This window comes from Anabrus simplex, chromosome 10 (assembly GCF_040414725.1).
Source record: "Anabrus simplex isolate iqAnaSimp1 chromosome 10, ASM4041472v1, whole genome shotgun sequence".
Lineage (NCBI taxonomy): Eukaryota > Metazoa > Arthropoda > Insecta > Orthoptera > Tettigoniidae > Anabrus > Anabrus simplex.
In genome coordinates, this window is record NC_090274.1 from 114509301 (window position 1) to 114535005 (window position 25705).

A 25705-nucleotide genomic window follows, 5' to 3' on the forward strand; every position below is an offset into this window, starting at 1 on the left:
AGCTTTGCTATGACAATCAGCAAGTCACAAGGGCAAACGATGAGCAAAGCTGGCATAGATTTAACTAAGGGTTGCTTTACACATGGGCAGCTGTACGTCGCATGTTCACGAGCGAGGGATGCCACAAGTGTTATTTTAGCCCGAGGAAATTGTACACCAAACATTGTTTATAAAGAGATTTTTCAATGAGATTAATACAAAATAAACTTCAAACGTTGACAAGGAAGCTTTATAAGTCAAAATAGCTCAAGGAAGTCGTACACCAAACATTGCATATAAAGAGATTTTCCAATGAGATTAATACGAAAAAAATAATTCAAAATGCTCCAAAAGTTGACAAAAACAGAATTCAGCGCGTTCAAAGTCGCAGGCACAGCTGTTATAAATAAAAGTATGTATATAAAAATGGCATGTGTTAATAAAATATGTTTTATTTTGCTTTTAAACAGTTTAAACATCTAACAGCTGAATTAATAAGTGTCGATGAAGCCGCGGGTACTTGCTGGTCTGTTGAATATAATTGGAAGCTGGGAAAGGTAAGAAAATCAAAGAGTATCTATCGGGAAATAGTATTCTTCCGTGATCAGAGAAAGTGTTATACTCTGGCTTGACAGGTTGCATGCAATGACATTACTAACGATGAAAATCATATATATCAGAATATTTATGAAAGTGTTCGCTTAGCAACCTACTAAGTACAGTATGCATTGCGGGTTAGGGTAAGCCTTCGCCTGCAGTTATTGGAGTGATCATTTAGGTCCTGTACTATGACTGTCAGATAAACAGCTAAATACATAGGCTGCAGTTTTGCAAACTAGAAGGTAAATATTTTCTTGCGTACTACCAACGGATTTTAATGATGGTATTGTTATGCAGAAGATGTAGTAACAATTTTAATGCGTTGGTCACAAGGTTACTGAAAATATAGTGAAATTTAGCACAGTGGTATAAGTGTTCCCTGGTGTTTTTGTTTGTTTAGCGCTATTCCTTTTGGAATTGTATTACTAGAGTCCGATACCAGACTTTTATTAAGCTATAATGTGGAAGTTCAGGTCAAAAACAGAATTAGGACTGAAATCTACACATACGAAGAAATGTTAAAAAAAAATTAATTAACTATGTAACGAAACTCGGAAATTGTTGAATAAAATAAAAGACTGAAAATGTAACCTGTATGCCAAGGTTAAGATTCAGGTTATATATCATCTCAAATAATTCCTACCACACGGTATAATTTTGTTTTTTGTCTAACACTATTTATGAAGGTGCACATTACGGCAAAAGTAAAGTTTATATTCGTAATTAATGCTACTGTATGCCCAATAGGATCATTAATTTTATTATTAATTCAATTTATTGTTGCTAATTTAATAAGTAGTTTATGTTTTCCAGTACAATGTTAGCATAGTGACTGGCAAGCATTTGTCTAACTTTAGTGTAAATACTTATTAGCAAGTTATGAAGTCAAAGAAATATAACCTTAAGGTCCTCATTCGACAGACGAATCACCATGAACAACGCCGTATACCTTTATTCCATATGTGCATTGTGGATAGATTTGGAATAGAACCCACGCTTTTGACACGCACTCTATTGATTAGGAGAGATGTACTATCACCTCTAGTTCCCTGCCAACTAACATTTAGAAGGTAAAAATGTATTGGACTATTGGAACTCGAACCCATACGTTACTGCATGACAGCATCATTGAAGTTGCCATAACGGCTACAGCTAAGAAGCTTGCTGTTGAAGTGCTTGCGTCCAACTCATATAGTCAGTAGCAACAGCTTGCTAGCTTGGGAAATCTTTAGCTATTCTGTAGTAGCTGGATAAGAAGCATGATATATTTTATAAACATGCTGTAGACATAGATTATATAATAACTTATTTTTTGTATCGCATCATCCAGACGTAGATTCATCGTGATGTGTAGCCGTCTTGATTCTTATAGTAGCGTTCCCGATAGGAGCATAGTCACAGATAAGAGTGTTGACTGCCTCTCTAACTTCGGCATAGCTAAACTTGAGAATATTTTCCCAGATTGCACATAAATGAAATGATATAAATGTTGATTCCCATAGGGAATCTGAAATATTTCTCCGGAATGAGTAAATTTATAATACCAATATAAATGGTCCTTTATTGAACATTATCAATTTTCCAGCTAACTCATTCCTGGTTGCCTAAATTTACTCATTCGGGACAAATATTTCAGATTCCCTATGGGAATCAACATCTATATCATCTGATGGTCAACCAGGCATCAGTTTTTGGTAATGAGACAAGTTTCTCATAGTGCATTGGCACTGCCGGTGGCTCCAAGTAGCCTACGCAGTGGCTTCCACGGTCTGCACTAGCCATGCGTCTTGGTAGGTGTGCTAGGTACCAACTGATGAGCCCAAACTAGCACACGGGGGCGAAACACTGGCAACCAGGAATGAGTTAGCTGGAAAATTTATAATGTCCAATAACAGACCATTTATATTGATAACATAAGTGAAAGTCGTAGTTCATGTTTTCAACCAAACTTCCAGATAAATATGCAAACTGCTACATAAATTTTAACCATACTTGTATCTGGCTGCTGTTGTTTTTATGATTACTCAAAGTTGGCTGAACTTGGAGACCTGTCAGTGTCTAATGATACACCAGCAAGTAATTCCGGAGAGAATAAAATAAAAATGAAGCAAATCGGTCCAGTAGAATGGAGGGACGGATTTGCCAAAGCTGTTTTCAGTAAACTATTTTAATGTGTAGATTTTACAGAACTTTCCTCATAATACTGCTGAGCTATCCGTGATGTTTACACAAACTTTTGTGTGTCTTATTGCAGGAGTACCACAAGGGTAACCACTCCCTGGTGATCGACCAGACTGAGATGAACAACGTTATCTACATGTTCAAGTGCCAGGATTCTACACTCACTGTCAAAGGCAAGATCAACTCGGTGGTGCTAGACTCGTGTCGCAAGTCCTCGGTCGTCTTTGATTCTGTGGTGTCCTCCGTTGAGTTTGTCAACTGCCAGTCGGTGCAAATGCAGGTAAGTCTCTTATATCACTTCCGCAGAGAATATGGATTAGGTTGTAAGTTTGAATCAAACTAAGGTTTCTCGCGAATGTTACCGCAAGCTATATTGGTAGAAATGATGGTTTATTGATGTGCGACTTTCTCTGTATTCATTCGTTCCATGATATTTGACTGTTTTAGTTTGATATTCTATTGTGTAGTGTTTAGTTGTTCTATTTAGTTCATAATTATAGTACTTTCAATGGAGTAACGTGTTTTTCTTATTAAACATTCCTGACTCGGTGTTTTGGAGGGCAAGTTGGTACAGTTGTATCCGTGCATAAAGCAGTTTGGAAAACATCAACATTTTTTTCATACAAAAGTGGTGCAAGAAAAAGATGCATATCTTGAAAAGTGAAACCATTAGTGTGAATGGTTTACAATTGAGGCGTTAGATGTAAAACGGACACATAGGTGGAAAAAGGAAATTAAATATTTGTCTTTGTTTTTCTTCGGTGTTTATTTCTTTATCCATACTGTAGTGTTTATTATTATTTAGAATATTTTAAAGATTTAATTCAGATATGAATAATTCATGTAAAATATGGCTCATGAATTAAATAAACAAGAGCTTTTAAATCAATATTACAAACCCTTTTTACCAGACAGCATTTTCGGTGGTAAAATTCAATAAAGAAGACTTAAATACAGTGTTGTAAGTTAAATGTAATCCGGTATTAATACCAAAGATTGAGTTTGTGGAAAAATTAAGTAGCTAGATCAGTATTGTCAGAGAACAGAATTTTGAGTTCAGTCTTGGTTTTTACCATCGCCTCAATAAACGCAACATCATCTTCAGACAAAAATTTGTACAGGCTTCTTACATCCTTCACTTTCTTTTGTTTGATGTCCATTGGAGCATCTTTTCAGTGGTGAAGTTTTCTTGAATATTTTCAAATGCAAAAAAAGTTGAAATTTGCAGTGAAGGTGTGAGAACACAAAACAGGACCACTTATGTTCATATACTGCACTATTGTGAATGGGACATTATTTCTGGATCCTGGCTCGTCCAAAAATAATGAAGATAAAAACTTACCCAGTCTGGTCCACATCCATTATAACTTCAAAAATGGAGAAGTGTTTCTGTGGCACAATACCATTGCAGTAGGATGAGGCTTGGCATTCCCAATCACATCTTTCTGGTTAATGTACTGTCTGATAAGTTCAAAGTGCTTATCACACTGTGAGAAGCTGTGACCACGAACTGGGAAAAGTTGTACGGCTAACTTTAAACTGTAACAACATCGTTTTTCAACGTGTCCCTCTGAATCTTTCACTGTTATTAACTAGAGAAAATGGCAGACAAACCTATGTATTTTGTGTGGGCCCGTAGGTCTATGTGCCCTTTATATGTTGACCACCTCAATTTTTATTGAAGGGAATACACTGATCAACCAGAACATTATGACCACCTACTTAATGGCTCCATGGCTAAATGGTTAGCATGCTGGCCCTTGGTCACAAGGGTCCCGGGTTCGATTCCCGGCAGAGTCAGGAATTTTAACCATAATTGGTTAATTTTGCTGGCACGGGGACTGGGTGTGTGTGTCATCATTATCATGTCATCCTCATCACGATACGCAGGTCGCCTACGGGAGTCAATTAGAAATAGATTATAGATTACGATACGGGAGTCAAATCGAAAGACCTGCATCTGGTGAGCCGAACTTGTCCTCGGACACTCCCGGCACTAAAAGCCATACGCCATTTCATTACCTACTTAATAGCCAGTATGTCCACCTTTGGCACGTATAACAGCGGAGACGTATCGTGGCATAGAAGCAGTGAAGCCTTGGTGGATTGCTGGACGGAGTTGGCACCACATCTGCACAAACAAGTCATTTTATTCCCGTAAATTCCAGGGGGGCGATCTCTTGACGCCACGTTCAATCACATCCCAGAAGTGGTTGATCGGATCAAGGTCTGGCGAGTTGGGGGCCAGCACATCAATTGCAACTCACCACTGTATTCTTCAAACCACTCCAACACACTACTCGCCTTATGACATGGCACATTATCTTGTTAAAAAATGCCACTGCTATTGGGAAACACGATCATCATGAAGGGGGGTGTACCTGGTCTGCAACCATACTTCTCAGCCGACATGGTGCCTTGCACAAGCTCCACTGGACCCATGGATACCCACGTGAATGTTCACCACCAGCTTGTCTCCGTCCCGCAGTACAGGTGTCGGGGAGCTGTTCCCTTCAATGACAGCGGATTCGCACCCTCCTATCAGCATCATGAAGAAGGTATCGGGATTATCAGACTATGCAGCGCTTTGCCACTGCGCCAACGTCCAGTGACGATGGTCATGTGCCCATTTCAGTCGTAGTTGCAGATGTTGTGGTGTTGACGTTGGCACCATGCATGGGCCGTCGGCTGTGGAGGTTCATCCTTAGGAGCGTTCAGTGCACTGTGTGTTCAGACATACTTGTACTCTGCCCAGCATTAAAGTCTGATGTTAGTTCCACCACAGTTCGCCGCCTGTCCTGTTTTACCAGTCTGTCCAGCCTACGACGTCCGACATCTGTAATGAGGGGTAGTCACAGGTGGTGGTGATTATTGTTTTAAGAGGAAGTACAACTAGGCAACCATCCTCTATATAACACTAATCAGAGAGAAAAATGGAAGGGAACCGAAACTTCGAAAAATGAAGATATCGGACAAAGAAAGGCAAGGGCCACGAAGGGCGTGAAAATGAAAGACTCCCTAGCCCTCGCAAACCTAATAGCGTCGGGGTCGGAAAAGAACAAGAGTTGACCAAGGGAGGTCGGATAGGATAGATGAAAGTGAGGAGCCTGGCACAAGTAAGTGGAAGCAATGCCAGGACTCAGCTGAGGGCCCCGTGGTCGCCAACCCACGCTCCAAAGTTCAGAGCCCCTGGGGCAGGGGTAGTCACACAATCCCTCCACGTTTGGACGTGATTTCTTCTTGGTTTCGCCACTTATTGAAGACACCACAGCACTCCTTGAATACCCAACAAGTTGTGCAGTTTCCTAAATGCTCGTGCTGAGCCTCTGGGCCATCGCAATCTGCCTTCGGTCAAACTCAGATAGATCACGCACCTTCCCCATTCTACACACGGCAGCACGCTCACTGATACTATATGCACCGTGTGTGTGTCTGACTAGCAGTCATTCCTCGTCAGGTGGCACTGCTGTCACCTGGAAAGGTTTATTTCGATAATAGGTAGGTGGTCATAATGTTATAGCTGATCAGTGTAGGCTACTGTTGTCATTCTTTGTCACCCATACAGACGAGGCCTGGTTCCATCTTTCTGGTTATGTTAACACACAAAACAGTGATCATGTTTAATGCTAGAGTGTTATCATTTTCCTGCTATGATCAACTTTACTCTAAGTGCTACATCATTACTGCCCTCAGCTAAACTCCATTTGCTTGAAACATGCTTGTATTTTGCGATCTGTTGGCTATCTTCAACTACTTAATTTCTTTGTTTACATGTAGGTGGCAGTGGAATAAATAAATCATCTGTTACCTGGATGTTAACATGCTGCTGTGCATAATGGCTTCCATGTGCCCAAAGGAAATTGTTTTTGATGAGATTAATTCAGATGCGCATTTTGATAGTGGTGAATGTTGTGGGGAGGGGGATTATGATGCTTGTTGTTTAAAGGGGCCTAACATCTAAGGTTATCAGCCCCAGGGGGGGATTTGAAGAAATTTTGGAAAGTGATGGTGATGACAAAGTGTTGTGGGATAAGGAGAAAAATCTTTGTGAAATTGATGTGGTTTTCACATGGTCTGATAGTGAACTTAGGTCAGGAGCCAAATCCAGGTATTTCAAATATTAATTTGATTCCAGAATCCCCACATCTGAAGTAGTTTAAACTTCTTGTAATGAGAAAATATTAACAAATGTTCTGGGTGAAACCTACATACGAGGCCATCTGATAAATAAGTTTCCCCTATTTTACAAAAAAAAAAAAAAAAAAAAAAAAAAAAAAAAAAAAAAAGAGCGGGTTATTTACACTTGTGAAATATTTTATTTTCATTCTACAACTCGTACACTACTTCACCACATGGTAACCATTTCTGTCCAGACACTTGGTATCTTGGCAGCAGTTTTTTGATACCTTCGTCATATCAGGTCGGGTCCTGTCTCCGTAGCCACTGGTTCACCTCCGTTTCCACCTTTTCATCGGTCACAAACTGCTTGCCTCCAAGGTGCAACTTGAGTTGTGAAAGAGATGGAAATAACTCGGGGCAAGATTGGGAGAATAAAGTGGAGGGGGGGAAAGATCCTGTTTGAAGTTCTGCAGCAAATTCTGGGTCCTTTGAGCTGAATGGAGGCATGTTGTCATGAAAGAGCAACACTTTCCGAGACAGAAGACCAGGGTATTTTAGTATGATTGCAGCTCTGATCTTCGTTAGGGTCATGCAGTACTCCCTCAGCTGTGACCGTAGTGTGTCGGGGCAGATAGTCAACCAGTAGAACACGATTACAGTCCCAGAGGACAGTAGCCATAACTGTGCCCACAGAGGCTGAGGTCTTGCCCTTTTTGGGTGCATGCTCGCCAGGTTTCTTCCATACCGAGCTTTGTCCTTTTGTTTCTGGAGTTGAATGATGCACTCAGCTTTCATCTCCAGTGACAATGCGGGAAAACAGTTCATCTCCCTCTCTTTGAAGCATTTGCAGGAAAGCTCGGGCTGCATCAGTAAGCAAACGTGGGACCAATCTTGCACAGACTTTTCGATACTGCAAGACATCTGACAGGGTCGTCGCAATAGAGGAGCGTCCAATTTGCATACCAGGAGAAGGTGTTGATCTTTGTCCACCACATTCCGAACTGCAACAGTGGCTGCATTGCCTGCAGCAGTAATGGGCTTGCCGCTGCGTTTGTTGTCATAACAGTTTGCCGTTCTTCCAGGAACCATGAAAGCCAGTGGTGAACCATTTGGATGCTCATACATCCTTCACCATAAACACACACTAAATGGCAATGGATATTGATAGTTGTTTCATTTCTCGCCGTGAAAAACAGAACGGTGTTCACAAGCGTACACACTTTCAAGTGGTACCTCCGTGACAGCTGGCGCCGTACTGGCAAACTCGGAGCAAGCACTTGCTGTTGAAGGTCAGGCGAAGCTACCATACCCCACTGAAAGTTCCTATAGTACCAACTTAATTTTAAAACGTGTTTTACAGTAAAAAAAATAGGCAACTTATTTATTGGATGGCCTTCATATTTTATAAACAGGCAGTTGTGGGTAAGCAAAATAAATAGAGCACTGGAGGTGCACATTCTCGTCTGAGAATGCAGCAGTGATAAAGAATGTTAACTTCTTGCTGGACGTATGGACAAATGGTAGCAGGCAGATGCCAGATGAATTGGAACTTAACCAAGTAATGGAGTGTAGGCAGTCCATGATGATTCATGAATTGTCATGTTTAGGTTAAGGGTCATCAACCCAAGAGAGTGTGCATTTTTCTCAATGGCCATTTATTACGACTTCTGTGCTCGGGACCACAAAATCGACAAGAAATGTGCCATTTTTGAGTTGCCTTCCATCTTCCTTCAGAATGTCACCTTCCTCCATCGGATGTCTTGTTTACTTTCTGAAATCGTGAAGGCGGTTTACGAGATGTGGTCGGCGTTGATCGTGGCAAACCTTTCGTACACGTTGCCAACGGAACTGGCGGCGGTTTCAGCGCCGTCATTATCTCCGTCTCTCCGGCAAAACCAATCGGGAATAGAGGTTGCACTGACGGTGGAGGCGGCGGAGGAGGTGGCGGTGTTGGTGGCGGCTGCGGTGATTGTTTGTCGACCGTTGAGACCTCTCCAGTACTGACCCCAACTCGAGACTCTCCTCTGTACAGCGTCTGTGGTCTCCTGGAAACACTAGAGGGATGCGGACTCATTATCTTAATGAACGAAGTTGATTACACTTGTAGCAAAGCAAGGCAGATTAGTGCATAAAGGTAGAGAAGTAGGGAATGACATAAGGTTGTTAGGTGTAAAAGGAACAATTGTTTTAAATTTATCGGCTAATGGCTTTAACTATCAAAGGATAGGAAGGGACCACCTATTCAATACTATTACTTTGTATATTGTCTTATAACACTGGAACTAGTTTCGACCCCTTATATATTGGGTCATCTTCAGCCATGCTCCAATCGGAAGATATAAGCACACATATAACCAATAATGATATAAACACTGATGACACAATTTATAGTCTTAATTTAAACCATTGATGAAGTCTGGTGTCACAATTTATAGTCTTAATTTAAACCATTGATGAAGTCTGGTGTTGATATCCGTACCAGGTGCACGTAACTTACAAACAACATGGGAACATTCACCTCCAAATAAATTAAACAGTAGAGCACTACATCGATAAGGAAAACCTATTCAAAGTACGAATGTTCCTCTTAAAGCTACATAAGTCTTGACCCATATTACTATTGAACAAACATGAATATCAGTCAAGTTGCTCATCTACGCAGAAAAGGATACCAACTCCCAAATCAACTCAAAAACAATGGCTGCTGTAGAAACGACAAAATAGTTCGCTGTCAACCACAATATTTTTGATGTGTTAATTACTTTAAGGTATAGATATGTTATTCAGACTTCATCAATGGTTTAAATTAAGACTATAAATTGTGTCATATCAGTGTTTATATCATTATTGTTTATATGTTCCAATTGGAGCATGGCTGAAGATGACCCAATATATATGGGGTCAAAACTAGTCCCAGTGTTATAAGACAATAGACAAACTAATAGTATTGAATAGGTGGACCCTTCCTACCCTTTGATAGTGATCAATTGTCAATACAGACCATAACGAAATTTATGACTAATGATAATGGCTTTAACTTGTGTCGACCCGGTTTTACCAGATTCAACAAATTTGACCATTTTCGGTCCCTTAATTGGTTCGTATTGACTAGGTTCATGTGATATACTATGGATGATTGTTGGTCCTCCCTGTCAATATATTATCATTTTCTAATTTTGTACAGTGTTTCACTTGTACATGTTTCGGGTTCCCCAACTCCCTTCAGCGATTACTCCATCATACATCAATATTCCCCATATCTTAAGATCTAACATTATTCAGCTTTACATAATTCCAGGTTTTACCAACTGAAGCTATTGTGCCCTTGAGTTTCATAAAATATAACTCAGAAATGTTAAACCTTGACTTCACTTCACTCCAGGTAAATTGAAGACTAGGTGAGATGGCGAGGCTTTGATGTTCTATGTTCCATGAGTTAACAGGAATTAATGGGAAACCTGTCATAGTTTGAAGATAACTGCAATGCTTCTCAGGAAATTTTCTTCCCTTACCTATGTCAGAGTTCCTACTGTCATCATCATAATTTTCCAGCTCCATTTTCCCTAGGGGTGGTGTACAAGCGCTCGCCATTATTCCTGTCAAAGTATAGTTTCTATTCCTCTATGTCCTCCCATTTGACATATCTCTTGCTGACCTCCGATTTCACTGTGTCTATCCATCGATTCGTTGGCCTTCCAACTGGCCTCTCCCCTTTTACTTCTCTGTCTCTATCCTTGCTGTTTTCGTTCTGTCCATCCTCCTAACGTGTCCAAACCATCTTCCTAAAAGTTTGGTAACAATAATTTTGATGCCAGCCTCCTTTGTGTCTGCTTCATTTCTAATCTTGTCTTTCTTGGTCTTTTGGTTCATTGTTCTGATTAATTTCATTTCTGTTGACTGGATTTCTACTGTACCGGGCTGAATGGCTCAGACAGTTGAGGCGCTGGACCTCTGACTGCAACTTACCAGATTTGATCCTGACTCAGTCCGGTGATATTTGAAAGTACTCAAATACCTCAGCCTTATGTCGGTAGATTTACTGTCACATAAAGTAACTCCTGCAGCACTAAATTCCGGTATCTCAACATCTCCGAAAAACATAAAAGTAGTTAGCCAAGAGCATTATTATCTTTCTATTGTATAAAACTGTTCTTGAGGACAGCATGTGGTCTCCTGTAATCCTCTACAGTTCCTATGCGTATAGTTTGTACAAAGGTTTAGGCAGCATAAGCTGGTGTGTGTTTTTTTTTTTCTCTCCAGAAACCATTACTGCTTGGCCCTCTTTCATCACAGTTAATACACAAAACCTTCTTCGGGAGATCCTCTAGACAAGAGTAAAATCTGCATAAAAATGTATCCAACAGTTCTCAAAGTTATAATTGAACACGCACGCGTGTACGTACATACTGTACCGGGAAATGATTATGGGGCGAGCATGGGAAGGATCTCGGGTTGTGTGCAGTTACTTTTCGAGTAGGTACAGAGAAGGATAATTTCGCAGGGCGAATAATAGATGGTAACTAAAATTTTTGACAATATTTATTGATATTCTCAAGTAAATCACCCTGCTGTTGATTTATCAAAATAAAATTTTCAATCAATCTTTTCAGAATGCAAATATGAAATATGTGTGCTGTTATATTCTGAGACATCCACTTGATATTAATAATGTCCAAAATGAATACCAATCTTCTTAGATCTCAAACACCCTACAGTTCATCTAGGATCTCTTATATAGACTCAAATTCAAAATAATACTTTGTACATAGAACTTCATTTAACCACTTGTTGATTTACCAAATTTCTAGATTGCATAGAAAAGTCCATGACTTGTGATGCAAACCTAAAGTTTTTCTAAGATTATTAAATATAACATTAACTCACACTTCCTTTAACAATCTGATAGTTCAAATAAATATTTTCAACCACTTGCTGAAAACTCCTATAATTCATCTAAACCAATTATATAAGATGGTAAAATAGTGCATTTGTTTTATGGCAAGCCCTATAGTTCATCTAAGTGAAATGACTTCAGTTTACATAAACTTTGAAGAGAATCCTACAGTTCAAAATAAGACCTAAAGTCTTCTTGAATAACTTCCTACAATTATTATGAACAGTAGGATTAGAATCCACACGAAGCACTTTTCCTTTGGCGAATGTAGCACAGTGAATAATTGAGTGCTTTATTAAAAAGTCAGTCAGTGTCTAAGTGTAATTACTCACTCAAAATATATGAAATACACTTATATCACCTGTAATCTGCTCATAAGGATTGATGAAGTACTGTCCTGCGGCTTGGTGAATGGAACTCTCTGCAGCGTGCAGCCCGAACTCGCCACCAGCAGCGTAACTCGTTCCATCCCATGAAGACACCGTTATCATCCCTCATAGAAACCACGATCAGTCCCTCGCTAGATACCACGAATATCCCACGAAGAAACCACGATTAATCCCACACTGGAGATGACGTTCTACGTAGTGTAATATTACGACACTTTGCCAAGATTTCCGATGTTCTTTTAAAGAGAAATGTTGAAGCACGGAAAGTTCAATTGGCAACGGGCTGTAGGACTCTTAATTATCATTAATGAGTTGTGTTTTACACTGACAAAAGTCTTAATGCACAGTTTGTACTCGCATTTCTCTTCTACAATATTAAATACGTGACTCAGAATATCACAGTCTATGCTGCAGTTTGAACCATAAGTCATGTTAATGCAGTAATGACCTGAGGTCATTTTCAAAATCGAAAGCACAGTCCTTCACTCACAGTTTATAAAATATGAATTGAACACTATCACAGTTCATAATAATCACTGATTATGTCTTAAGTTCAATCTTAGAATAACTATCACGATCCGTGAAACACTAGAGAAAATGCAATTAATATCACTCCTATAACAGTTTCTTGAATACTAATGTTCACAGCTTAAGAGGTTTTTATGAATGAGTTTGCATGACACGAGTTCGTATGACCTAATATTGCCATAAAATATCCTTAACATTCAGTTCGTTTCTTCTGGTAGTAATCGAAAGTTTGAGAAAATTCGTGAAAAATAGTCACATTTAGTCCTATTAATTAATTATTTGAGTGGAATAGTACTTCAAACAGTTCACAATCGTAATTGTATACGAGAAATGCATCTCAAAATTAATGAAGTTGTCATAAATTGAAAGTTCAGTTTATCATGCACAATTTACTAGTATGCTGTCACTGTCAATGATCATGACAAAGTTCAAAAATATGAGAGATTAATGAAGTCCACAATACTGTCGAATGATAAATTAAACACTGGTATTCTCAATTATACTTCAATGCACAGTCTCTATCGTAAATTCACTTAGTTAAGACACTCGTAAATCTTATACAACGAAAACTCAATTTGAGAAAACTTTACATCTCACACGCCACGTCGGTTGAAACTTCACTTACTACGACCTTGTACAAATGCAAAGTTCTAGAGTATAACTTTCATAACTCTCGTGAAGCGCAACGGAGCATAATGACGTCTAGTCATGATCGAGTCGTAAAGTTCAAGAGACACTGACTATACCCTCGGGTCGTCAACCTATTTATATCCGGCTGGAAGCAAGCTCTCTGGGTCAGGTGACAGAGGGGTGATTGTACATTCCAAACTTCAATTTGTCATATCTTTCAAACCACTAGGCGGATTAATCTCAAATATTCAACATCGTACATTTAAAATGTGAGCTACAAGTTGGTGTTAGTCTCATATTTATTGGTCAAGTCGTTGAGAAGTATAAAAATTATTTCGAGACGTTTCTACAGAGAGGTGAGATGAGATACATGTGGCACTGACGTAACTCAACCTTGCCCCCTCTCATGCTGTCTTCCTCACACAGAGCAGTAGAGACGAGAACAATCTCTCGCTCAGCTGTTCAAACATCGTAACTCAGCTGTACTTTCATGAATAAAGATTTATAACACATATGCCAGGGCCTATGCCTTCCTGGTACAATATATACAGTGATGGGAGAAGCACTAAAAAGCAAAGCAATTGAGATGAAGTATTTTTATCTGAGAAATAATTTACTGAATTACAATTGCATCACTGAACGTCGGTCTTACGGAAATGGAAGGAAAAATTATATTACTTCATTTTGTGTTTATGGTATAGAAGCTGTCCTCTGTGAGACTAAACATGATAGCTTGGAATTTTTAAAATTATTTTCCACATTTTTTTGTTTTATTTTGTTTTATTAGTGCCTTTTAGCATTCAGTATGTTTTATCCACTAAATACCTAGATGGTTAATGCTGTCACAAAATAAAACCTATCATCATCGTGCATTCCTTCCAGTGAGCCGGGTGGGATGTTTATTAAGAACGATGTGCCTCCATTTATTACGGTTCCGGTATGCTTCTTGTCTCTCTATGGGATCCTATGTTTCTTCTCCCTTCTCTTATCTGGTCTAAGTACCTTTTTCTAGGGCATCCAAAATTCGGTCTTCGTCCCAGAAACATCTTCTCAAAATACTTCCTTGGAGTTAGTCGCCTGCGTCCGCTTAACGTACTTCTTTTGGTGTCTTCTCCATTAATGAAAGTTAGCATGAATCCTGGAATTCAGCTTGCTCCTCTGCTGCCCTCAGAAGGGGGTATGCAAATTCAGTCCTGACCAGTCTTGCAAGTTTCTTATCCACGAAGGTACACAGGCCTGAGCACAATTACGTTCCTTCATGACATACAGGATTCAAAGATAATAACAATAATAGTAAGAAGACGGAAAAGAAGAAAACTAACCAGCAGAACACAATTTAAAATTAATACTACAAATTAAACCATAATTCCAGGTGCATGCATAAGTTTTTGCCGGTTTTTGTGGTAAAGAAAACACGTAATTTTCAAGGGAAATTAATTTTTTGTTTATTCAAATATTGGCCATCAGCCATCTTTCAGGTAAGTTTTGAATACCATGCCAGATAAACTGCTTGTCTTTTGCAGCAAACCATTCGTCGAGCCATTTTCTAACTTTCTCAAAATTGCTGATGTGCTGCTCTGCGAGTGCATGCCCCGATGCGAAGAGGTGATACTTAGATGGCGCCACGTCTGAGAAATCCAAGCGATTTCGAGGAGTCTTTCACTGGTTTTGCTGTTTGAGGCGGCGCATTGTCTAGTAGCAAAATCACTTTGCTATGTCTTCTGGTCCACTCCGGTCGTCTTTCGATCAGTGCGTTATTTATTAATAATTTGTAGGCGATAGCGTTGTTCATTAATGGTTTCGCTGGGCTTCAAGAGTTCATAATACACAATACCACCAGACACATTGCCGAAGCGATTCATCTCACATGTTCTAATCGATGGAGCGTGTTCACCATATGTTTCTACCGGCAAACAATGACCTTCCACAGCCCTTTTCTTTTCATTAAAGAAGAAACACAATGCGTGCCACAATTTTTTGAAAAATTTTTAAAATTTTTTTTCAGGCACAAACGTCGACATGATCACTGAATGATACAACACAGACACTAGTGTTTGGTGGACTCGATTTGTGTGTGTTGGTAGGTGAATGTCAGACAAACAAACTGATGTATGTGTCAAATTCATACGTTGCGTGCTGTTCGCTGGCGCCATCTCTTAGTGAAACCGGAAAATACCTGTGCATACACCTGGTATAGCCATAGAAAATTGCTAAACAAGTTAGGAAAAGAACACAAACAAGAACAAAAAAAATCTTATGAGCACCTAGCATTCCAGCAAAAATGTTAATAATGATTACGATTTAGTAGAAGATTGCTTTTGTTTGCTTACTGAACAATCTAGTGCCAGCGAAGAAATCAACTTGAGCACTAATTTAATTATAAACCGATAATATTTTAACTAGTGGTGAATTAGAGCGATGAACTCTTCTAGATCTTGGGATGTGAAATGGTACTTGCTTTCATGATGTTACTTGTGGTACATGAAAAGGGATGAAAGCAAGTCATTCTTTATAGTCAATTTTTTCATTCAAAACTTTCCTCAATAATTGTTATGAAATTGTTGTCATGTTTTTTTAAAGACATGAAATTGAACAAATTTCTTAAAAACTGGATGAAATGTCATTTGGTCAAAATACATTAAAAAGGTTTATGATACAAATAACTTGTGTATAGTCTCAATGTGACGCGTTTGGTCCTTATAAAGGGGGTCCCAGGTTACCGATGAATATTCTAATTTGCTTCATACTGAACTTATATACAACTTAACAATTACTTCTGGCTGAGTAAATAATTTGGAGTTCCTAATAACAAAACCAAGCTTCGTGTTAGACTCATTACTTTTGCAGTATGTCTATTAAAAGTAAATTTGCTGTCAAAAATAATTCCTGAATCATTAATAGACAGTACAATTTCAAGTGTTGTTTTACCAATGTAATATGTCGGATTTATAAATTCCTTTTTCCTATTAAATACCAGAACTTTATTTTTCTTAACATTTATGAATAATTTATTGCTGACACACCATAATATAATAGTATTATCCTGTTGCAAATCATTTATATATGGTCTTATATAACTGTACGTCATCAGCAAACAACAAACAATCAGAGGAATGAATCATTTCAGGCAAATCATTAACCATAATGAGAAATAAGAGAGGCCTAAGATTGGACCCTTGTGGCACACCAGAAGAACTGACAAAATTAGGTGAAATTTCACTTTTGAAACAAGCTGATCGCTGCCTGTGATAGTAATTGAAGTAATGGTGTAGAAACTCGAAACTGATACTTTCAACTTTGTCAGAAGATGAGGGAGAGGATGAAACCCTGTCAGTAGATAACCTGCTCATGTCGAATAACACGAAGGGGTCTGTTCAAGGCTTATGTCCCAGCCACAATCAACAACATGTGGTGTCCTCACTCCATACGAAAACTGTGGAGAAGTTTGGAATTGAATTCAGGCTATTGGCACATATCTCTCCTACACTGCCTACACTAACCACGATGTTGGACCATAACGACTTGACGCTGTAATGATCACGCCCCCCCCCCCCCCCCCTACAGCATGTAGGTGGGGGTGGTAGAATAACATCCACGAGATCCCCTGGCTGTCGTAAGAGGTGACTAAAAGGGGCCCTGAGGGCTCTGAACTTTGTAACATGGGTTGGCGATCACGGGGCCCTTAGCTGAGTCCTGGCATTGCTTCCACGTACTTGTGCCAGCCTCCTCACTTTCATCTATCCTATCTGACCCCTCTTGGTCAAATCTTGTTCTTTTCTGACCCCGACGGTATTAGAGCATTGGAATAATAACAGTAACTTATTTATTAAATAGACCAAATCAATATAGAGTCTAGTCTTGGATGATTTACATAGATTTGTTAACTAATAGTGGTACATGTTTCGCCTTGTATGAAGGCATCATCAGCCATTGTCTTAACCTTAGATTGAAAATAAGCGTCTAATTAACATGTAATAATGAAAATTAAATTGAAGTAAAATAACATTAAAAATAACAATGATGGTTTAAAAATATAAAATGTGATGAGTTACAAGGGTGGAAGTATTAACAAAATTAACATTGGGAGGCTGCTATAATAAGTACAATGGATAAAACAACAGACTGTTATACAACAAGTAGTAAGATTGCTATAAAAATAAAGTTGATTGTCTGGCGGTTACAATTAGACGATGGCGAAAAATCGTATATATTCAAAATAAAGAAGAGGGAATAAAATTCGAAGGTTGGTCGAGAGATCCGAAGTTGATCATAATCTTGAAGATAAAAGACGAAAGTCAGAGGTATATGGTGAAGTTGTAGAACACATTGAGGATATGAAGTTGTACAATAGAAGTTGAAGAACAGTTTTAAATTGGATCTCTATGGACCATCTCAAATTTGAAGCAATGCTCAAATGTTGCAAAAATGTGAGTTTGTTGATATTCTAGTTGAAAAGGCATATAATAGTGGAATCTGTAAAAGGAAACAAGAAACGTAGAGTTAATTGTGTGAAAAGATGTTTGAAAAATATTGAAGTAGAATCATGTACACTTACCATTTGACGATGACGAAGATAACTTGTAACGTTATGAGTTAGAAGTATTTGCAACAGTAGACTTCTTACTACGTGTGTTATAGCTAAAGATTTGTGTTGGAGGGGGATCTGTTTGCGGTGACGTAACTATTGGCTTGTTTGTAGTACTTGGAGGGGGGCTGCTATTAGTGGGAGGGAAGGAGGAGAGTGTATTACTGCGCGTGTTGTATCGGTGTAAGGCTATTGGAGGGAGCGATGTTACAGTGGGTGTGGCTATGGGTTTATTGGTTGCATTTGAATTAGAGGTACTAGCGGTGAGGGGGAAGGGAGGGGAGTGTATTAGCTGTAGAGGAGGTGGGAATGCCAATTGATGTGAAGTTGAAGATTAAGAATATGTTGGTGAGGGTAGTTGATTCTCATAATAGAATAAGAATCTGTTCATACAAGGGGCTATTTTCTTTTATCAATAGTGTCATTTAGGTTCTTATCTTTATTAAAATGCTGGTCGAGGAAAATGAATAAATTTTCATATTCTGTCATAAGTTTACTTTTATCGACTCTTTTGAGGATATGGAGGTCTTGTTCTATTGTGGTGAATTTATGCCCTGTGTCCCTCATGTGGTTGGCCATTGCGGAGAATTTATTGTAATGTTCAGCGTATCTGGTGGAGAAGCTGCGGCCAGTTTGGCCAACATAAGAAAAATTACATGTAGAGCATTTCAATCTGTATATTCCTGATCCAGAGTAACTATCGTCTGTGATGTTAATAGAGTTGTGATTAAAGAATAAATTACGATTACTGTTTTTTGTTGTCTAGGTTATTTTTACTTCGTGCTTCATTAATGAATTGGTTATCGGATAAATGCTATGGTTAGTGAACGTGAATTTAGCGTATTTTGGTTTGACGGGTTTCAATGGAGTTAAATTTGTAGCTAGTTTCAGTTTGGCTTCATTAATGATTTTATCAATCATATCCGTGTTAAATCCATTGAATTTAGCTATTTCCTTAATGAATAGTAATTCTTTCTTTAAATTAATACAGGACATAGGGATCTTTAATGCTCTATATATTAAACTGTGATAAGTAGCTTTTTTATATGAGTTGGGATGTAAAGAATCATTTTTTTATGGTTGTTGGAGGAAAGGTAGGTTTTCTGTATATTTGGAAGTCGAATTTGTTCGATACTCGTGTAATTTTGATGTCTAAGAAGTTCAAAGAGCTATTGAACTCGTCTTCTTTATTGAATTTAATATTATTATCTATGTTGTTGAGAAATGATAGTATGTTATTGCTGTTGTTGATTTGTTTTTCAATAATAGCTATGGTATCGTCAACATAGCGATGCCAAAGACAGAGTCCGTTAATGTTATTAATAATCTTAGTATGTTCGAGATTATCTAAGTATATATCAGCTAGTATTCCAGATAACGGGTCTCCCATCGCTAGACCTTCCTGTTTATAAATTTTCTTATTAAAGGTAAAGTAGTTGTTGTCTAAAATGAAATTAAGTAATTTTAACCATTCATCAATTTCGATTGTTTTTTATGATGTTAATAGTATTATTGATAGGATATTAGTATACATGTTGGTGATGTTAAAAGAACATAAAACGTGGTTTGGTTGCAGACTGAATTTATTTAGGGAATTGCAAAGTTCGATTGACTTCTTTATGGGGTTGGAGTTGTGAAATTTGAAATGTTTTTTCAGGAATTTGTGTAGGAATTGAGAAGTTTTATAGGTAGGACTATTTATACTATTAATTATAGGCCGAATGGGGACATCCTTTTTATGAATTTTGGGCAATGATCTGACTGTAGCTAATTTTGGGTTCATTACAGTTAATTTCTGAAAATCTTGATCATTTAAAATGAAATTAGAATTTTTAAGAAGGTTCTTTATGTTACGCTGTATTTTGTTTGTTGGATCTTTGTTAATTAAGGTGTAGGTATTGTCTGAAAGAAAGGTTTCAGTTTTATTAATGTAATCTTGTTTGTTCATTATTACTATGGTGTTGCCCTTATCTGCTTTTGTAATTACTACGTTGTTATTATGGATTTTGGATTTCAGATTTAGAATTTGTTTCGAGACGTTGTGGTTATTATTAGATGTTATCTCGTTAATCAAAGTTGGGAGTTTCTTTTTTACTTCATAACGTACGTCATTTTGTTTATGAATCGGGATTTGTTTGTCAGTATTAGTTTCGGTTTCAGCGATGGTAGTGATAATGTCTTCTGCTTTTTTGTGATTAGGCCAATTATGTTTGATGCCTTTATCTAATAGATTTAATTCTTGGTTAGAGAAGGCTGTATTAGATAGGTTGATTGTAGTGGAAATGTTAGTCAAATGGGAAGGGGACACTTTGTTGTTTGTTTTTTGGTTGGGTGTTTTACATTTGTTTTCTTGTAGACAAAGTAATTCATGGTTTAGGGTTTTCTGTTTCTTATCTAATATGTAAGATAGTTTAAGGTCAGTGTACCTTAAAAATGAACTCCATTCAAGTGGGGGTAATTTTTGAGAGATGGTCAAATGAGTCCTATATAATTGTAAATTTAGTAACTTACTGTTATTATTCCAATCAAATATCATCAATATGGACCAAAAATTATATTTATTACATGTAAGGTATTAGAGCACTGGAGGCCTAGGAAGTCTTTCAGTTTCAAGCCCTTCGTGGCCCTTGTCTTTCTTTGGCCGATATCTTCATTTTCGACGTGTCAGATCCTTTCCATTTTTCTCTCTGATTAGTGTTATATAGAAGATGGTTGCCTGGTTGTACTTCCTATTAAAACAATAATCACCACCACCACTGGTGGTAAAAGACCAGGATACAAAATGGGAAATGAAACTGGACACAGGTGATACAGGAAAAAAGGAACATGTACCTGCATTGAAGTGCCTTCGTTATGAAAAGTTTTCGAACCAGTTCTTCTTTTTTCTTGATGATGTTGGCCACAAGGCGGAGGTGTTGCGCCAGGCTGGTCATCTTCTCGAGCGTCCTCTCGCACTCGTAGTTGGCGATGTTGCAGGCTATCTGCATGTCCTTGAGCGTGTTCCTGAAGAACTTCTCGTGCTCCTGTTTCTTCTTCCTGATGGCCTTGGTGATACAGCACATGAACACTAGAGATAGGAGGCCGAGGTGGAAGTAAATGGACTCTGATGTTTTAAAAATAGACACCAGCGTGGCAAGCACTTCGCCAGGAGTGGCGTTGTTCGCGACTTCCCAAGGGCAGCTGAGCCAGTCTTCTTGGCACTTCTCATACCACATTGTCCTTCTCCAGTAAAGATGCCTCCAGCACATGGTATTTCACAACCTGAAGTACCCATTACTTTTGGGTGAAGGCCAGTTGCTCGGTTACCGAATGCAACAATTGTACTATTGTTGGAATCTTGTCTGTTCAAATAAGAGACCTGTGAACCTGAGACCGTTTTATGGTGGTTGTCTTACGAGTGATGGTGGTATTTTTATTTGAAGAAGAGGTGCAACTAGGTAATCATAGTCTCTGAACAAAGTAAGTGGAAAAAAATATTAAAATAAAACAAAATTAGATGACCAGAAAATGATTGGCTAAAGTGGGAAGAAGAAGAAGAAGAAGAAGAAGAAGAAGAAGAAGAAGAAGAAGAAGAAGAAGAAGAAGAAGGTATTATTTATTCAACAAAGGAATTTCAAAATGAATTACAAAATACCTTGCTATATGCTTCCTGCTCCACTCCTAATTAATTTCTGCACTATGAACAGCTGTAGGAAGTGAACACTGCAAAACGATCTAACAGAAAATACAATAAATTGTGTTGCATGAAATATATTTACAGTTGCAATGTTGTAGGATTGTTCCTACGTGATGCTTTGTATCCACAGATTGTTTTGTTGAATAACAATGCAGGTGAATCAGGATTGCCAGTTCTCCACTCACACCATGGATTTGGAGAATCATTGTTACTGTTCCGAGGTATCTGTGGAACAGCAGAGGTGAAAGAAGGTGCGGGGGTGAACGGGCCTCAAAATACGAAATTAAAGTTAATTAAAAATTTAACAAGGTTATATTTTCTTTTCAATATCAAGAAATAACAAGCATGGCAGGTACAGAGTAGCAAAGACACTATTCGAGAATGTACAATTACAGAGTTACAGGATTTGGGCTCCGAGAACCAGACACACAATTGTTGAGCAATTAGCCCAATTTTACCCCAAAACAAGTTTCAACAGAGGGGCAGAAAACTCCATTCATGCTCAGGAGCACTTGCTCCAAATTACACAGTAAAGCCTCCTTGAGGCGCGCAGAAAACAAAATTTTCAAGAAAGAGCAACTCGCTCTCAAAGTTTAAGCCTGTCAAAGGCCACACCAAATTCCACCTTCAAGCTGTCCTCTAAGGCCATAAACACAGGGGTAAAATACCCAACCTACTGAGGCCTATTAAGTGAGAAAAGGTTAATTACATGGCCTCTAAAATACCAATGTGAGAGGAGGCGATCTGCACTCCTAATACATTTTGTTTAAAACCTATTTGGCACTAGGCTGTTAATGCAAGGGCTAATCCCATACTAAAGAGGTGACTTTAGAAAGAAACAATTTACATTACGTTAAGGAAGAAACGGTTGTGAAAAATAAGTTCACCTCAAAGCAATATGAGTGGGAGCTCGAGAGGGTTAAGCACTCTCTATCCCAATATGTAGCTTAAAAGAGAATAGATACTAAGAGTCTTTACATTTTAGGGAAAGTTTACATGGTGGAAAAGCATCGGACCTGCCCCGAGAGTTAAACTGCTGAGCTAGCAAGAAAAGAAGTTATTAAACGGCCATTACCTTGTTGTTGAACTGCTGCCCAAAGAAAGAGGCGCTTCCCGCCCCCTGCTATGTACTTTACACACCAAAAGATGTTACTGGAGTGGCGCGGAGACCCGAAAATCAGCAGTTTATATACTCTCGCAGAAAGTTCGAGGCGTTTCAGGAATGAGAACACCCTCCCACAAAAACTTTATTGGCTAGGGTTAAGCAAGATATTCAAGGTGGAGAAGATAGACCTGATTGGTCATAAATTCGGGATTGGATAAATTCAAAACAAGGGGAAAGAAAGGGTTAATATTGCCAACTTAAACCATGACTGCAAGAAATTTAACAAAGAACAAACTTATGAATTCAAATTTTCTCCAAAAAAAAGTTCTTTCACTTCGCACTAGGGCGCACCATTGTAGTTCTTCAGTAGTGTCCTCTAGAAGAGAAAGTTCACACTTCTTACTACAGGCAAAACAAAAATACATCGAAAACGACCCAGTTCAGAAACTTCAAAATTTCCAAGTAGTGACATCTTCTGAGAAACTTGAAAATTAGCACATTAGATAAAGTTCAGACTTCCTCCAGTAGGGGAGTTTCAACTGGCGCAAAGTTTGAATTAGCGGCGTGGATGTGTACCGCCCGGTACAGTTACTATTACTCTGTTCACTTTCAGTTATATTAGCTTCGTTTGTGCAGCAATACAAAACTATCCCAAACTCTCAGGCGCATGCACACATGCACTTCGCTGTATTTGAAGCGTTTGTGCAGGGAGAATTTGGTATTCTGACTCCTAGTCTGCTGTTCTTGCAGGCGTGGGCTCCAATTTTGTACAGTTTGGGAACACTCAACAGAATTTGGGGATTGTTTTCGGATTTTTAAATGAGGCATGCGCGTCAGCCCGTCACACCTGGTTTACAAAGCACAGATCCGATCCTTATAAATATATTTGTTCCGTGTTTTCTGGACAATAAAATTCCTTGATCGTGGTATTCAAAAATTCTTAATTAAATGTAGTAATTGCACACTCTGTTTAACGAACATACTTGAATGGTTAATTTGCATCGTCACTTACCCAGGTGCAGAACGGAATCGCACAGGAGCTCTTGGTTTATGCAGGCCCTAAGATCCCTGAACGAAATTAGAGGGATAGTGGATATATTTCACTCGTCAGCTAGTGAAATTCGCAGACATCTTATGGACGCCTCATGGACAGAGTGTTGCTTGTGTGTTTTGTAAATATGTATATATTATATATTGCTTAGTTATAATTAGTGGTAGCAGTAAGTTCTGTTAATATTGTTATTATTTGAATGTATTATATCATCTGTAATTGGAGAATCAATAACTCTGTTGATAAATAAACAAATCAAATCAAATCAAATATCCTTAATTAAAAGCAATATCACAATAAAACACATGTGAACTGTCATTGTAAGTAAGTCTAGGTACTGTAGGGAAACTAGATAAATTTTAATATTACGTTCAGTAAAACAAAACCGCAGTCAATCCAATAGAAATTAACTGGGGAAAGGTGCTGACATCTAATGTCAATAATTATTACTACATGACCATTTGCGCAGGAAAGAATCTGAAACAGTTTCCAACTGTTCCTAATCCATGCATGTACTCTTGCGAAAATCACAAACTATCACAGATTTGCTGCACGAACAAAGCTGTTATTCACTATTAAATCATCCAAGTCAGTTGTTGGTTCATCAACATCACTATCACTGTCCACTAACTGTTCTAAAATATACACTTCCATGAGCAGAGATGAAGCAGAAGCCATGTTTACATTCAATCATCGGTAAACTTTCACAAACATTAACAGAGGTTACAAGGTCATTACAATTCCCGCAAACTACTCTTGTAAACCTAGACCGTTCAGCGGCGTTTCTACTCTTGGAGACCTAAGCAGCTGTACAGAAGGTGCGCGCATAGTTGTTGACCTTGCAAGGAGCGTGCATGTGCACCTTCATGAGCACAAATTCATGTAATTGTAAATAAATTTCAAACTACTGACTCAGTGCTCAATAAAAAACATGCGCGCACACGGACAGTTTTAACAGAGGAAAAGCTAGATGACATTGGTGAGAATGTTGAACAGTGACAATAAATCACTCACAAAATTAGCACAAGAAGTATGGGTTTCCGTTTCTTCTGCACACAAAGCTGTTCCATATCAAACCGTAGAGGTTTACACAGGCCCATTGTTTAAAACCTGCTGATCCAGTCACAAGAGTGAGATATTGTGAGTGGTATCTTCCATCATTGAATGATCGTTTATTCGACCCACAGGTTGTGTTCTTTTCGGACGAGACCTGGCTCCATCTTAATGGTCGTGTGAACAGTCGTAACTCTCGCTATTGGTGTGCAGAAAATCTTAATGGTGTTTATGAAATCCCTCATTGTGAATGATGACCGTTCCAGTATCTTTTAAAGGTAAGATTTCATATAAGATGGTATACATGCTCAAAGCAGGGCGCCTGAGGCAGCTGCTGTAGCACAGAGTACCAACACCATGTGCTCTGTCTGGGTTTATATGGCACCTAGAGATGCGTGGTGCAGGTCTCGAGTTGACACCTGAGGGCAGTCTGCACGTCTTTGAGGATGAGGCCTTATATAGGATGAAATCTAATGTTGGAGACGGCACTAACATCCAGAATCTGAGCCAGTGGAAATAAACAATTGAGGTTAAAATCCCTGACCCAGAATTGAACACGGCCCCCTCGGACCAAAGGCCAGCGTGCTAACCAGCTAGCCTTGTATGTCAGATGCTAATGCTTATAGGAGGTACAAGCACAACTTGGTTCCTCAACGGTACAACTAAGAAATGGGGGGATGGCTTTGCCAGCTGAAAGATAAGAAATAGTGATGGCCATTATTTGACAGTGCTGGGCTTGGTGACAAGTAGGCTTCAGACCATGTAAGTTTCATCTCTACTCAGAAATGAGGTGGAAGTTTCCAAATTGATCAGCCAAGCAAAAGGGTAATTGGTTGCATGATGACCACTGTTTGGATTTGAACCCTGCTGATGGTCCATTTAGACATATGAGCTTTACAAGGGCCAGCGTTCAGT

The 25705-nt window shown here is 38.7% G+C and overlaps 1 protein-coding gene across 11 annotated transcripts in view; it reads left to right on the forward strand.

Annotated features, from left to right (window-relative positions):
• The window catches only part of capt (adenylyl cyclase-associated protein 1), an 861909-nt gene that overhangs the window by 515172 nt on the left and 321032 nt on the right, over positions 1 to 25705 (forward strand). For all 11 annotated transcript variants that reach the window (XR_010861164.2, XR_011018799.1, XR_011018798.1 and 8 more), the window contains one exon: positions 2834 to 3040. Coding sequence is in view for 3 of the 11 variants with exons in the window: in XM_067155020.2 (XP_067011121.2) it covers positions 2834 to 3040 (207 nt within the window). In the remaining 8 variants the exon portion in view is untranslated. The remainder of the gene's footprint in view (positions 1 to 2833; positions 3041 to 25705) is intronic.